General features: G+C 40.7%; 1 protein-coding gene across 1 annotated transcript in view; it reads right to left on the bottom strand.

Moving 5' to 3' along the window:
- LOC130273043 (macrophage mannose receptor 1-like) overlaps window positions 1–16,717 on the bottom strand; it is an 89,961-nt gene that overhangs the window by 38,074 nt on the left and 35,170 nt on the right. The window contains exons 13-15 of the mRNA XM_056519201.1: window positions 16,346–16,473; window positions 10,280–10,367; window positions 8,214–8,358 (exon numbers count right to left, since the gene is read on the bottom strand). Coding sequence (XP_056375176.1) covers window positions 8,214–8,358; window positions 10,280–10,367; window positions 16,346–16,473 — 361 coding nt within the window. The remainder of the gene's footprint in view (window positions 1–8,213; window positions 8,359–10,279; window positions 10,368–16,345; window positions 16,474–16,717) is intronic.

Raw genomic sequence — 16,717 nt, 5'->3', positions numbered from 1 at the left:
GATATATGTCCACCCTTAAAGGGGTTAACCAGGTAAAACTTTTTTTTTATACATCAACTGGCTCCAGAAAGTTAAACAGATTTGTAAATTACTTCTATTACAAAATCTTAATCCTTCCAGTACTTTTTAGGGGCTGTATACTACAGAGGAAATGCTTTACTTTTTAGATTTCTCTGATGTCATGACCACAACTCAACTTCAGCAGCTGATAATTATTGGAAGGATGAAGATTTTTTTAATAGCAGTAATTTACAAATCTGTTTAACTTTCTGGAGCCAGTTGATATATATATATAAAAAAGTTATTTTTTCCTGGAATACCCCTTGAAATTTCATTGAATTCAGTTACAGGCTCCAGTTCGTGATGATACAGATTGAACACAATAACACAACATGCTAACAAAACACTCAACAGGCTGAAATTCACATGACAACCACTGGGTGGCCGCAATGCATATGAACATCTACTGACAAAGTATAACACAGTCATGTTTTCTAAGCTAGTCATCTTGGGACACACATTTTGGGATGTGTTAGACCATGAGGACAGGTAAAGAATGATGTTTCCTGTTTTATATATATTTACAAATTGAGGGCACACTACCCAGAAGAGCTTTAGACTTTAACCCCTTAAGGACTCAGGGTTTTTCCGTTTTTGCACTTTCGTTTTTTCCTCCTTACCTTTTAAAAATCATAACCCTTTCAATTTTCCACCTAAAAATCCATATTATGGCTTATATTTTGCGTCGCCAATTCTACTTTGCAGTGAAATTAGTCATTTTACCCAAAAATGCACGGCGAAATGGAAAAAAAAAAAAGATTGTGCGACAAAATCGGAAAAAAACGCCATTTTGTAATTTTTGGGGGCTTCTGTTTCTACGCAGTGCATATTTTGGTAAAAATTACACCTTATCATTATTCTGTAGGTCCATACGGTTAAAATGATACCCTACTTATATAGGTTTGATTTTGTCGCACTTCTGAAAAAAATCATAACTACCGTACATGCAGGAAAATTTATACGTTTAAAAATGTCATCTTCTGACCCCTATAACTTTTTTATTTTTCCACGTACAGGACGGTATGAGGACTAATTTTTTGCACCGTCATCTGAAGTTTTTGCCGGTATGATTTTTGTTTTGATCGGACTTTTTGATCACTTTTTATTAATTTTTTAATGGTATAAAAAGTGACCAAAATAAGCTTTTTTGGACTTTGGAATTTTTTTGCGCGTACGCCATTGACCGTACGGTTTAATTAATGATATATTTTTATAGTTCGGACATTTATGCACGCGGCAATACCACATATGTTTATTTTTATTTTTTTGTACACTGTTTTATTTTTTTTTATGGAAAAAGGGGGGGTGATTCAAACTTTTATTAGGGAAGGGGTTAAATGACCTTTATTAACACTTTTTTTTACATTTTTTTTTGCAGTGTTATAGGTCCCATAGGGACCTATAACACTGCACACACTGATCTCTCCCATAGGGACCTATAACACTGCACACACTGATCTTTTACACAGATCACAGGCGTATATTATCACGCCTGTGATCAGTGTTATCGGCGCTTGACTGCTCCTGCCTGGATCTCAAGCACGGAGCAGTCATTCGTCGATCGGACACCGAGGAGGCAGGTAAGGGCCCTCCCGGTGTCCTGTAAGCTGTTCGGGACGCCGCGATTTCACCGCGGCGGTCCCGAACAGCCCCACTGAGAAGCCGGGTCACTTTCACTTTAGAAGCGGCGGTCAGCTTTGACCGCCGCTTCTAAAGGGTTAATACCGCACATCGCCGCGATCGGCGATGTGTGGTATTAGCCGCGGGTCCCGGCCGTTGATGAGCGCCGGGACCGACGCGATATGATGCGGGATCGCGGCGCGATCCCGCTTCATATTGCGGGAGCCGGCGCAGGACGTAAATATACGTCCTGCGTCGTTAAGGGGTTAAAGGTAGCTCCAGATTTCTGAACTTTTAAAAAGCTGCCAAGAGTTAAAGGGGTACTTCAGTGGAAAACACTTTTTTTTTTCTCAACTGGTGGCAGAAAGTTAAACAGATTTGTAAATTACTTATATTAAAAAATCTTAATCCTTCCAGTACTTATCAGCTGCTGTATGCTCCAAAGGAAGTTATTTTCTTTTTGAATTTCTTTCCTGTCTGACCACAGTGCTCTCTGCTGACACCTCTGTCCATATCAGAAACTGTCCAGAGAAGGAGCAAACACCCATAGCAAACCTCTCCTACTCTGGACAGTTGGAGATGGATAGAGGTGTCAGCAGAGAGCACTGTGGTCAGACAGAAAAGAAATTCATAAAGAAAAGAACTTCAAAAAGAAAGTACTGATAAGTACTGGAAGGATTAAGATTTCTAATAAGAAGTAATTTACAAATCTGTTTAACTTTCTGGCACCAGTTGATTTGAAAAAAAAAAAAAGGGGGGGTGGGTTATCCAGGATTAGAGAAATATAGCCGCCCTCTTTCAAAAACAGTACCGCTTTTGTCTTCAGGTTGTGTGTGGTTCTGCAGCTCAGTTCCATTGAAGTGAATGGAGCCAAGTTGTAATACCACACACAACCTAAGGATGGGGAGGAGCTTTTATTGTGGTAGGGGGTGATTAGAGAAAGCAGCTATCTTAAAGGGGTACTCCAGTGGAAAATAGATTTTTTTTTAATCAACTGGTGCCAGAAAGTTAAACAGATTTGAAAACTATATGGAGGTATATAAACATAATTTATATAAAACTAGTCCTCAAGGTACAATTTGAAAATGAGAAAAATTGGTAAATGAGAGTTGGTCCAGTAAAAGTCAATATATGGTATTTATTAGATACAACAATTAATTAATATATATATATAATAAAGGACAACCTATAAAGTCCCAGCAGGGCCCTTGCATGGGGTATAGGGGTCCAAGAGGATAATAAGAATGGTAATAAAAAATGGTAATAAAAATAAAAAATGTAGGGGTATACTGTATATCGAAACAATTATTAATAGTCTCTAGTATAGATGAAATTCATTCGGTTGAAACGCTTATTAGTCAATGTGTCACAGTTCAATCAAAAATGTTTAGAATGTTCAGCGTTGAAGTGAAAGTATACTGTGATTATAGGCTGCTAGGTTATCACAATTCATTCATAAATTGGGGATACGAAGTTGTTGTAGTAATGCAGTGTAACAATTCATGTGGCAATATACTAATATTATCACAGCTCAGTCATCGGTAGGTGATACAAAGTTATTGTAGAAGAGCGCTGCACTGCGATATTGTACTGAGTCTGAACGGTTGTTAATGATAGGGTTCGGTGCACAGCACCACTCACCAGCTCCTAAGGGGAACAGGACAGGATAGGCTGGCACGGCTGGGCAGTCGGCACAAATGGGTAGGTGCCTGTCCGGCAGTTGGATGGCTGAGTCCTGGGCTGGCACGGCTTGCGTCCGGCCTATTGAAGTTAATGTCCTGGACTCTGATTTGCCGGAGATCTCCATTGCTACTGAAGAAAAGGCCCAAGGCCTTGAAACGCGTATAGCTATTCTATAATGTACTGTATATCGACATTCAGAATCAATTTGCCATTCCGGCATTTGCAACTGCTGGATGCCCTCTGTTCGGTGAACACCGCATCACGCGCGCAGTCAGCGCTCTGTTCAGACACGAGGACGCCATCACAGATCACCACTCCCGCAACCAGCTCCGGAACACCCAGCGGCAAATCAGAGTCCAGGACATTAACTTCAATAGGCCGGACGCAAGCCTAATAAGCGTTTAAACCGAATGAATTTCATCTATACTAGAGACTATTAATAATTGCTTCGATATACAGTATACCCCTACATTTTTAATTTTTATTACCATTTTTTATTACCCTTCTTATTATCCTCTTGGACCCCTATACCCCATGCAAGGGCCCTGCTGGGACTTTATAGGTTGTCCTTTAATATATATATATATATATATATATATATATATATATATATATTTTAATTAATTGTTGTATCTAATAAATACCATATATTAACTTTTACTGGACCAACTCTCATTTACCTATTCTTCACATTTTCAAATTGTACCTTGTGGACTGGTTTTATATAAATTATGTTTATATACCTCCTTTTATTTTAATTATAGGCCTTCTTGGGTAAAGGTAACACCTTTAACCTAAGGTTCAATCTACTACTAAGTGAGCTACACAACTTTATACATTTCTTTCCCAGATTTGAAAACTACTTCTATAAAAAATCTTAATCCTTCCAGTACTTATTAGCTGCTGAATATTACAGAAGAAATTCTTTTCTTTTTGGAACACAGAGCTCTCTGCTGACATCATGACCACAGTGCTCTCTGCTGACATCTCTGTCCATTTTAAGAACTTTCCAGAGTAGGAGAAAATCCTCATAGCAAACATATGCTGCTCTAGACAGTTCCTAAAATGGACAGAGATGTCAGCAGAGAGCACTGTGGTCATGATGTCAGCAGAGAGCTCTGTGTTTCAAAAAGAAAAGAATTCAGCAGCTAATAAGTACTGGAAGGATTAAGATTTTTTAATAGAAGTAATTTACAAATCCGTTTAACTTTCTGGTACCAGTTGATTTAAAAAAAAAAAAAAAAAGTTTTCCACTGGAGTACCCCTTCAAATAAATAATTAAAAAGGATACAATTCATTGCTATGACTCTTGGGAGCCACGCTGGACAGAAAAAGCATGTAAGAGGCCCTGCCCCTTTTATTCTATGGATAAATGGGAGTCCAAATAATCAGGCCTCCTCATGGATCATAGAGAGGATAAAAAGAAGAGAAGAGGGCAGCGCCTCGTGTAACCCTGCGAGTATAAGAGGATGGTGGCAGTCTAAAAGTGGACTCTCACCTGTGTCACCTCTTGGTTTCGATGCATATCACCCCATATGTCGGGGTACCAAGGAACTGCAGGCCAGAGGAGTGATTGCTGGACACCGAATCAGCGGGTCCAGAGACAAAGGTTCATGAAAAGAAAAAAAGCTCCAACTTCGGCGCTGTTCCAGTAAAAGCACTGTTCCGTTTTTTTATCAAGTAAAACCATATTTATTGCACCAAATAAGTTTTACAGGCACATCAGAGGCAAGACGCGTTTCGGGTCACTGCGTACCCTTTCTCAGGGTTTTTGCAGATGTGACGGGTACGCAGTGACCCGAAACGCGTCTTGCCTCTGATGTGCCTGTAAAACGTATTTGGTGCAATAAATATGTTTTTTCTTGATTAAAAAACAGAACAGTGCTTTACTGGAACAGCGCCGAAGTTGGAGTTTTTTTTCTTTTCATGATCCTCATGGATCATGGCACTACAGGATATCCCAGTGATAGCCCATGAGTTCATATCATTGGCATACAGTTTTAAATGGGCACTGTCATTTTGAAAAAAATAACTTTTGACATGTCCAAGAGCAGTGTGCCTCCAGCTGTTGTAAATCTACAACTCCCAGCATGCCCGGCTGCCTGGGAACGCTGGGAGTTGTAGTTTTGCAACAGCTGGAAAAACACTGGTTGGGAAACTTTGCTCTAAGACAGTGGTCTCCAACCTGCGGACCTCCAGATGTTGCAAAACTACAACTCCCAGCATGCCCGGACAGCCAACGGCTGTCCGGGCATGCTGGGAGTTGTAGTTTTGCAACATCTGGAGGTCCGCAGGTTGAAGACCACTGCTCTAGGACATGTTAAAAGTGTTTTTTTTGTTTTTTTTTAAAGCAACAGCTACAGGATTTATTTTCCTGTATTAAAGGGGTTATCCAGGAAAAACTTTTTTTTATATATATATATATATATATATATATATATATATATATCAACTGGCTCCAGAAAGTTAAACAGATTTGTAAATGACTTCTATTATAAAATCTTAATCCTTTAAGTACTAATAAGCTTCTGAAGTTAAGGTTGTTCTTTTCTGTCTAAGTCCTCTCTGATGACACGTGTCTCGGGAACCGCCCAGTTTAGAAGAAAATCCCCATAGCAAACCTCTTCTAAACTGGGCGTTTCCCGAGACAGGTGTCATAAGAGAGGACAGAAAAGAACAACCTTAACTTCAGAAGCTCATAAGTACTGAAAGGATTAAGATTTTTTAATAGAAGTAATTTACAAATCTGTTTAACTTTCTGGAGCCAGTTGATATATATATATTATATAGATATATATATATATATATATATATATATATATATATATATATATATATAAAAAGTTTTTTCCTGGAATACCCCTTTAAGGTAGTAGTCTCACAATAAATATTCATTTCCATCATTTCCATGTTAGTCGCAGGTAGCGCTGTGGTAATCCATCTTTCAGTCTTCTCCTTATTAGCCTGATGCCCTTTTCAACTTTTGTTACATTCGCTGTAATTTCGGAGATGGGTATCTCTTCTGACTAATGAAAATGCCTTATAACTGTTTACTTGGCAGTCACCGTGGAAAGATATAGTGCGACCACAAATTTCATAAGCTATTATTTTTCAATGGATTAAAAGATGTCATTTTTATTTATTTATTTATTTATTTATTTATTTATTTATTTATTTTTGTTGCAATTCTTCAAACCCCTAAGGCTAAGTTTCCACTTAGTTTTTTTTCCTGGCAGTTTTTGGAATACGGCCACTGCAGTTTTTGAGCCAAAGCCAGAAGTGTATTCAAAAGGAATAGGACATATAAAGGAAGGACTTACACTTCTCCTCCCTTATGGATCCACTTCTGACTTTGGCTCAAAAACTGCAGTGGCAGTATTCCAAAAACTGTCAGAAAAAAAAAAAAAGTGGAATCCTAGCCTAAGGCAATGTTTCCAAACCAGTGAGCCTCCAGCTGTTGCAGATCTACAACTCCTAGTGGTTGTCTTGTGAATTGCAGCTTGTTGAGGGTTTTTGCAAGCACGTTGTGTTATAGTACTGAATTTGTATCATCATCATGTAACTAAATTTAAGGAAAGGTAAGGATGGACATATCTCTATAACAGGGTGCCTCCAGCTGTTGCAAAACTACAACTCTCAGCATGCCCAGACAGCCAAAGGCTGTCTGGGCATGCTGAGAGTTTTAGTTTTGCAACAGCTGGAGGCACACTTTTTTTTGGAAACACTGCCCCCAATGGTTCATGCACTCTATAGCTCCCTATTGTGCACCTTACAATTTACCAAGGCTACACTCCATTTCCCAACCAGTGTTCCTCCATCTGTTGCCAAACTACAACTCCCAGCATGCCTGGAAAACTGCTGGATGTCCAAGCATGCTGGGAGTTGTAGTTTTGCAACAGCTGGAGGCACCCTGGCTGGGAAACCCTGCATTCGGCTACGTTAGCCAAATCTGGGCCCTACAATTAACCCTACAATTTTCGAAGTGTTAAACTCTTTCTGACCCCTAGATGTCAGCAGTACCTTATACACCATCAATGCTGAAAGATGTTTTCTATACTAACACTATACGCAAGGATGTCAATGTAATTGTAGAACCAAGCAGATTATATTTTACTATAAATGTCTGCATTTCTGGTATGAGTGAGATCGGGGACACACTTAATTCATGAATTGCCTAATCATTGTAAATGAGAGTATTAAAAAAAAATAAAATAAAAAAATTGCCATTTAGGATTAGAAAAACAAAGCTGATTTCTTCCCAGAACAGCATAAATCCTGCCCGCAGGTTGGGTGTGGTATTGCAGCTCAGTTGCAATGAAATTAATTAAAGGGGTATTCCAGCCCTAATATATCTTATCCTCTATCCAAAGGATAGGGGATAAGATTAGAGATGAGCGAATTTACAGTAAATTCGATTCGTCACGAACTTCTCGGCTCGGCAGTTGATGACTTTTCCTGCATAAATGAGTTCAGCTTTCAGGTGCTCCGGTGGGCTGGAAAAGGTGGATACAGTCCTAGGAGACTCTTTCCTAGGAATGTATCCACCTTTTCCAGCCCACCGGAGCACCTCAAGGCTGAACTAATTTACGCAGGATAAGTCATCAACTGCCGAGCCGAGAAGTTCGTGACGAATCGAATTTACTGTAAGTTCACTCATCTCCAAAAGCAATGCATTCTGGGAATTGACCAACTACTCAACCAGGAAGAACCAGACCCCTAAAAAACATTGCTATATGCTTCTGCAGCGTTTTTTTTTTTTTTTCTATTTGACGTTGGAGTACTCCTTTAAGAATTTTTCCTGGTGGTAGGGATTGGACATTTGTTGGCTTTATATTTTTAAAGTTTTGTACCTTTTTTTAGTTCGCAGATCCAGTCCTGTGGAATATCACAGTGTCTATCATTCCAGGTCAGTCGATGATCAGTATTCACCTCCCCGCAGAGCTCCAGCCCCTGGTAGTTGTTGGGTTCACCATACGCCCAGTTTTCATAGATGAACTGTATATAATAATGAATATAGGAAGAGCATAAAACATTCTTATTTGCTAAATTGAAAAATTACACACAAATCATCTCATCAATGTGGATTTTTGATGATGTGATGATGATGTAATGATGCACTGGTGATACCTGTACTCTCACAGCCCCTGCACCTTTGTGCCCATCACATGAACAGTCAAACGAAGTAGTCTGTCCAAAGCCCCGAAAACTACCAAAGGAAAATGGATACTCCCCGGGTTGCCAAACAGCGGTACATCGGATGTTAAAGGGTACCTCTCATCAAAAAAACTTTTGATATATTATAGATTAATGTATGAGGAATAATTTTACAATTGCATGTTATTAAAAAATATGCTTCTTTCTATTTAATTTTCCACTTTGAAGAAATGACCACTAGGGGTCTCCCTACCAGTCCTGGCAGCAAGCATTTCAGACTCATGCTGGAGTCCTAAACACTACGAGCTGCCAGTCTGCTTTGTTCACAAAGAAGAACACTCAGAGCTGCCAGCCTGCTTTGTTCACAGCCTGTTTGGCTGTGAACAAAGCAGGCTGGCAGATCTGAGTGTTTAGGACTCCAGCATGAGTCAGAAATGCTTGCTGCCAGGACTGATCGGGAAAAATACAATAGAAAGAAGAATATTTTTCATTAACATGCTATTGGAAAGTTATTCAACATTCATTAATCTAAAATATATCAAAAGTTTATTTGATGAGAGGTACCCTTTAAAGAACTGTCTCAGTATCCATTTTCCTTCCATAGTTTATAATATAGCCGGCGCATTTCGAGGGGCATATCTCTTCTTCATCAGGTTACCCATATCCGGCTCTGGGTGATGGGAGGATACTGACTGCCATTAACATCCCCTGGATGAACACCAGCACCCCCTATATACAGCTGTAATTTCTACACGCAAGTGGCGTTGTGTTTGGAGTGTAACACTTCCAGGTGAGTGCGCAATATTTCTCACCTTACACACAATCAGGTGCTGGATACCAGAGCGTGATCTGCTCCATTTCTTGTTTCTACATTTAAATCACATGACCAGGACACATTTTAATACAATGGTAACTAACAACGAAGATTCCCATTCAGTGACAGCATGCAGAGATCTTACAAACTATGCTGAATTTAATGTAAAGTAAAATGAAATTTAGTATAACGTATCATACAGTTAATTTGTTGATTTAGTAGACCCTAAACACATGTACAGTATTGTGCAAAGATTTGATGCGCAGGATTTTCTGCTGCAGATTTCAATATAAACTGAATGACTGAACACCGCTTGAAATCCTGCGCATCAAATCTGCGCAGAATACTGTACGTATGAATAGACCCTTATTGTGTAATGGAAATAAAAAAGCACAAACGGATGCGCTCCGTAGTGTAACACCAAAGGTGAGTTGGTAACGCTAAGTGTGAATTGCGCTTACCACATGAAGTTGTACTCCAACCAAGTACAACAATGGAACTGGGCGTATCATCAAAGGGTCTCTGCAGCTTCGTCCCGCTGAAATAGAATCACGATAAAAACAAGCAATCTCCCTGTAGCAGAGCGGGATCAATGGAAGCGCTGAGACCAGATAAGAAGTTAAAAGGATTTATTTCCCATAATGCAACGCGTTTCACGGTCACCCGCTTCCTCAGGCATCCTGAGGAAGCGGGTCATGCCTGAGGAAGCGGGTGACCGTGAAACGCGTTGCATTATGGGAAATAAATCCTTTTAACTTCTTATCTGGTCTCAGCGCTTCCATTGATCCCGCTCTGCTACCTGGAGATTGCTTGTTTTTACTGTGTAATGGGACATTCTCATCTGCTGATAGACCGCCATAGTGTGCTGAACGGCATAGCCGAGCTTGTTCTACTGTAACTATAGGTGAAACACATGCTAGTGTGCAGTAAAAGAAAAGATTCACTTACAGGGGAGTCATCTGACCATGCGAAGCCTTCCTCAGTATTACTGTTTATTAGACCAACCCAGAAGACATTACGGTAGATGCCATCGTGTCTTGTGCAGAGAAAGAGAAACAGAAACTACCAGTAAGTCTCTTGATGTTTATAATGCAGCAGACAGAAAAGGCTTTATCTTATATAAATCTGTTATAATGTTTATTACAAGTAAACAGATGCAGTGGTCCCTCAACATACGATGGTAATCCGTTCCAAACGGACCATCGTTTGTTGAAACCATCGTATGTTGAGGGATCCGTGCAATGTAAAGTATAGGACAGTGGTCTACAACCTGCGGACCTCCAGATGTTGCAAAACTACAACACCCAGCATGCCCGGACAGCCAACGGCTGTCCGGGCATGCTGGGAGTTGTAGTTTTGCAACATCTGGAGGTCCGCAGGTTGAAGACCACTGGTAGAGGAAGTTGTACTCACCTCTCCCCGCCGCTCCGGACCGTCACCGCTCATCACCGCAGCCCGGGATGTCGCCTTCCATCTCTGTCGCCGCGTCCCCGGGGTGTCCCCGATGCTCCGGCAAGGCCTCTGCTTCCCTGGCATCCTCGATCTCCGTCGCCGCCATCACGTCGCTACGCACGCCGCTCCTATTGGATGACGGGACGGCGTGCGCAGCGACGTGAGGACAGTGGAGGAGAGCGAAGGGGATCCCGAAGAGGATGCGCCGGAGCCCCGAGGACAGGTAAGTGATCGTCAGAGGACCACACGGGGCACCGTAAACGGCTATTCAGTGGCAGCTGAAGCAGTCTGCGCTGCCGGATAGCCATTTATGCGATGGCCCCGACATACAAAAGCATCGTATGTTGATGCTGCCTCTGAGAGACCATCGTATGTTAAAATGATCATATGTCGGGGCCATCGTAGGTCGGGGGGGTCACTGTATAAGAATTGGACATGATAGGTATTCATTTAATTGGGTACTGTTGTTTCAAACAATTTCCCTCCATTGATAGCCTAACATACCTATCATACAGTATTTTTAAATCTTTTTTTAAATCACTTCAATGACCAAAAATGATTTCTAACTCCAGACAAACGGCCACTAGGTGTCTGCCTTCTCTGCAATCTGTTGTCCACTGCCTGTTGTTAGGGTAATCCCATCTCTTGTAACATTGACAGTAAGAGGGAACACAGGAAATGGGGGAAGGACTTGGTGGCCTATATTTATCAACCAGCCTGAAACCCTAATTGTTTGGTTTTTTATCACAGCGACCAATCACAGCTCAACTATCATATTTTAACAAGCTCTGGTAAAGTGAAAGTTGAGTTGTGATTGGTTGCTGTGGGAAAAAACAGACAATTAGGGTTTCAGGCTGATTGATAAATCAGGGCCAGCATGTGCTATGTGCAGGAGAGAGGAAAACATTCATTGAGAAAGTCTGTATACCTAAAAACTGAGCAAGCTTGTCTCCTGGATTGGATCCACACTGTACTTGAAAGGTAAATCAAGGCTTCCCTTTTTTCTCTCACCACTCGTAAAGGTTAGGGCAGGTGTCCCTTGTGTAAATACTAGCGTATCTACTGCTGTAAGTACACAGTGTTGCACTGTAAGGGAATGTTCCCATGTACTGTATGAGCTGTGGATTTCTTGCAGCAGATTTTATGCTGTGTTGCAGCGTCGTGGTAACTGTGTTTAAGCAATCTGAGTAAAGTCATCATGTGGTTGAGAAAAACATTTTTAAAAACTGCATAAATCTGTCTGTGGAGAGCTGTAAGTTTATTTAGAAAGCTGTTTTCGGCTGCACGAAGATTGTGGGGGTTCTAGCAGCAGGACCCCTGTGATCAGACATCTTATCCCCTATCCTTTGGATAGGGGATAAGATGCCTAGCAGCGGAGTACCCCTTTAAGAGTGTAAGAATTAAATGTTTGGATAAAGAATGAGTGATGCCTTGGTCACATGATATATTCCCCCAACTAAGCTTTCTATGTAGAACTTTCCAGGACAACTGTGAGAAGAGTTGCCAGTCCATCTCCTCTAGATCCACAAATAGCGCATACAGCAGAGACGTGCACACATAGGAGTGGAAGGGGGCTTGAGCCCCTGCCCTTTTCCTAACCTGCCCCTCTAATGCCCTCAGAAAAAGAGCTGCAGACTCAGGGTGACAGGTGAAGTAAAAAGGATCCATTGCTGGGGAGATTTGTATGTGGTTTATTGGAGGGTGCTGTGCCCTCCCTGCAGCAAGGGGGCGTCACTTACCCTGTCATTATCAGCTATTTCTCTGCTATTTCTCTATTTCTCCACACGGAGGAGACAGGAGCAGAGGAGGCAGAGAGAAGCCCCGCCCACAGCATGTCCCGCCACAAACTTCAGTCTATGCAGCCCTTACTGTAAGTAACTGTAAATATATTTGCGTGATTGTGTCTCAGTGTGTGTATATATATATATATATATGTGTGTGTGTGTATCTCTATGTATGTGCAGAGTGGGATGGCTGGGGCCTTAGTGTAAGTGACTGTGTATATATTGAGTGACTGTATGTCAGTGTGAGGTGTATATATGTGTGTTTGTGTGTGTGTCTATCTCTATGTATGTGCCTGTATATGTGAGCAAGTGTATATGTGTGTGTGTGTGTAATATATATATATATATATATATATATATATATATATAGATATATATATATATATATATATATATAGACACACACACACACACACACACACATACATACATACATACATAGATTCACTTGCTCATATATATAATGAGCAAGTGAATCTATGTATGTGTGTATGTATGTGTGTGTGTGTGTATAGCAAGTGAATCTATGTATGTGTGTGTGTATGTATGTATGTATGTGTGTGTGTGTGTGTGTGTGTATAGCAAGTGAATCTATGTATGTATGTGTATATATCTATGAGTGATTGTATGTGTAGAAAGGAATAGAATGTCCAGCGCTTGACTCGGAGAGCAGGAACTTTTAATTAGAATCCACAGGAAAACATACAGGAACACAAATGCATTTGTGTTCCTGTATGTTTTCCTGTGGATTCTAATTAAAAGTTCCTGCTCTCCGAGTCAAGCGCTGGACATTCTATTCCTTTCTGCATCTTACATGGGCGTAGTCCACGCCAGTTCGTGCGCTAGCAGCTGAAGGTGAGCTGGTACACACTTACATTGATTGTATGTGTGTACCTGTATGTATAATGTGCTTATTGGCTATATCTTTTAGTATATATTCCATGTTATATGTGTGTCTGTGTATTTATGTTTCTTAACCCCTTAAGGACTCAGGGTTTTTCCATTTTTGCACTTTCGTTTTTTCCTCCTTACCTTTTAAAATTCATAACCCTTTCAATTTTCCACCTAAAAATCCATATTATGGCTTATTTTTTGCGTCACCAATTCTACTTTCCAGTGACATCAGTCATTTTACCCTAAAATTCACGACGAAACAGAAAAAAAAATCATTGTGCGACAAAATCGAAGAAAAAACGCCATTTTGTAACTTTTGGGGGCTTCCGTTTCTACGGAGTGCATATTTCGGTAAAAATGACACCTTATCATTATTCTGTAGGTCCATACGGTTAAAATGATGCCCTACTTATATAGGTTTGATTTTGTCGCACTTCTGGAAAAAATCCTAACTACATGCAGGAAAATTTATATGTTTAAAAATGTCATCTTCTGATCCCTATAACTTTTTTATTCTTCCACGTACAGGGCGGTATGAGGACTCATTTTTGCGCCGTGATCTGAAGTTTTTATCGGTATGATTTTTGTTTAGATCGAACTTTTTGATCACTTTTTATTCATTTTTTAATGGTATAAAAAGTGACCAAAATACGCTTTTTTGGACTTTGGAATTTTTTTGCGCATACGTCATTGACTGTGCGGTTTAATTAACAATATATTTTTATAGTTCGGACATTTACGCACGTGGCGATACCACATATGTTTATTTTTATTTTTATTTACACTGTTTTATTTTTTTATGGGAAAAGGGGGGTGATTCAAACTTTTATTAGGGAAGGGGTTAAATGACCTTTATTAACACTTTTATTTACTTTTTTTTTGCAGTGTTATAGGTCCCATAGGGACCTATAACACTGCACACACTGATCTCCTATGCTGATCACAGGCGTGTATTAACACGCCTGTGATCAGTGTTATCAGCGCTTGACTGCTCCTGCCTGGATCTCAGGCACGGAGCAGTCATTCGTCGATCGGACACCGAGGAGGCAGGTAAGGGCCCTCCCGATTTCCCCTCGGCAGTCCGGAATAGCCCGACTGACTAGCCGGGATACTTTCACTTTCGCTTTAGAAGCTGCGGTCAGCTTTGACCGCCGCTTCTAAAGGGTTAATACCGCACATTGCCACGATCGGCGATGTGTGGTATTAGCCGCGGGTCCCGGCCGTTGATGAGCGCCGGGACCGACGCGATGTGATGCGGGGTCGCAGCGCGACCCCGCTTCATATCGCGGGAGCCGGCGCAGGACGTAAATATACGTCCTGCGTCGTTAAAGGGTTAATGTATATTTGTACCTGTATGTATGTGTCAAAGTGTCTCTGTGTATGTGTGTATATTACCTATGTACTGTATGTCCCTTTATGTTTTGTGTTTGTATGTATTGTATGAAGCACATTATTAGGGAATTATTGGAGGAATGTAAGCACAGTATACAGGGAATTTATGGAAGCACAGTATATATTTCATTATATTGGAACATTATATTTTTTATGTATGCTGGCACTGTGTATAGATCCTTAGGGTGCGTTCACACGTGCCTATTTTTGCTGCAGATCTGCTGCAGATTTTGCTTCCCATTGACAATGGGAAGAGAAATCTGCTAAAGCAAATCTGCAGCAGATCTGAAGCAGAAAATACGCATGTGTGAACGCACCCTTAGTGGGGGCACAGTATAGTTAATTAATAGTGGCACAGTATATAGGGAATTAATAGATGAATGGTGGCACAGTATATAGGGAATTAAGGGGGGTACGGTATATAACTAAAGGGAAACTGACAGGCTGTTTACTCGCACTAAACCCAATACACTAGATTACAGTGCATGTATACAAAAATTGTTCTTTCCAATTTCTAGGTATTGCCCCACATTGCTAGTATGCATCAGTATTGTGTGCAATGGAGGCGGAGCTTCCCTGCCTCCATCCTGTATGCTGTGCTACACCTGGCCGTCTTTGTATATTTATAATTCTTTTTTTTTTTTTGCCAACTCTAGTATATTGTAGCATGTAAGTATATATTTGTGTGGTGCCCATTTCTTCAGTGTAAGAACCAGAGCTGTGTGGAGATTCCTGCATATGGTGGGTGATCGGTGATAGGTGCTGGGTGATTGGTGCTGGATGATTGGGGATGGGTGATTGGTGATTGATGATAGGTGATGGGTTCTGTCATATAGAGGTCAGACCGGGGCATATAGGGGGAGATTTATTAAAACCTTTGCAGAGGAAAATCCTTCTGCAAAACGATCTGATTGGTTGCTATGGACAACTGCACTGCTCTTTCTCCGCACAGGTTTTGATGAATCTCCTCTATAATACAGTATATTATAGGGCAGCTGTCACATGTTTTCTGTAAATAAGACTGACAGCACAGCCAAAGTGTATATACACAGGGCGGACCTTCATAGAAACTGTTCTTGACTCGATTTTACAAAAACACCAACTTTTATGGGGGATAGGAATGTTGAGGAGGCCTGGCGGGAGTCCACTGTATCCCTGGGCCGCAGCACATTAAGTCTGGCAGACGTTTTTTAAATTATGAAAAGTGCCCTCTGTTTTACTTGAGCCCCTGCCATCCAAAATGTCTGTGCACGTCCCTGGCATACAGTATCCTAAAGTATATACAAGGGACATTCAAAAAGTTTCCACATAAAAAACAAATTATATGACTTGTCTACGTGGGTGGCTTGACAGGAAGAACTATCTAACACATGACAGGCTAAGATACAACAAATTACTACTTCTCCTGCCTTCACCTTTTCCAATGAAAATATAAAAGGGCAGGAACTTTTTGAACGTCCTTGGTATGATCAAGAACTGTAATACCACTTACAGCAGCATGGACCACACCGTCTGCTCTTCTTCCTTGTCTGAGATGCTGAGTAAGTCGCCTCCGATTGCTCTGCAGAATGTCTTGGCATTAAACCATGACTTTTTATCGGCAGTCTCCATTATGTAATGCTGTAAATAAAACGAAACAACAGATGTAACATTTTGTAAAATTCCTTGTAGACATATGTGGAACAAAAATATGTGATGTCCTCCCAACATACAACATTTTCACATTGCTTTGTGAAGTTTACATTATACATTTCAACCTAATATTGTTGAAATTTGCCATTTTTACATACTAATAGGGCAGTTTTATTTATGGACTGATCCCATCCCCAAACTGTATGTATATAAAGGAGCAATTCACCTTCAA

This window comes from Hyla sarda, chromosome 5 (genome assembly GCF_029499605.1).
Source record: "Hyla sarda isolate aHylSar1 chromosome 5, aHylSar1.hap1, whole genome shotgun sequence".
NCBI lineage: Eukaryota > Metazoa > Chordata > Amphibia > Anura > Hylidae > Hyla > Hyla sarda.
The sequence above is the reverse complement of the archived record's forward strand: the minus strand, read 5'-3'. Positions and strand labels throughout refer to the sequence as shown.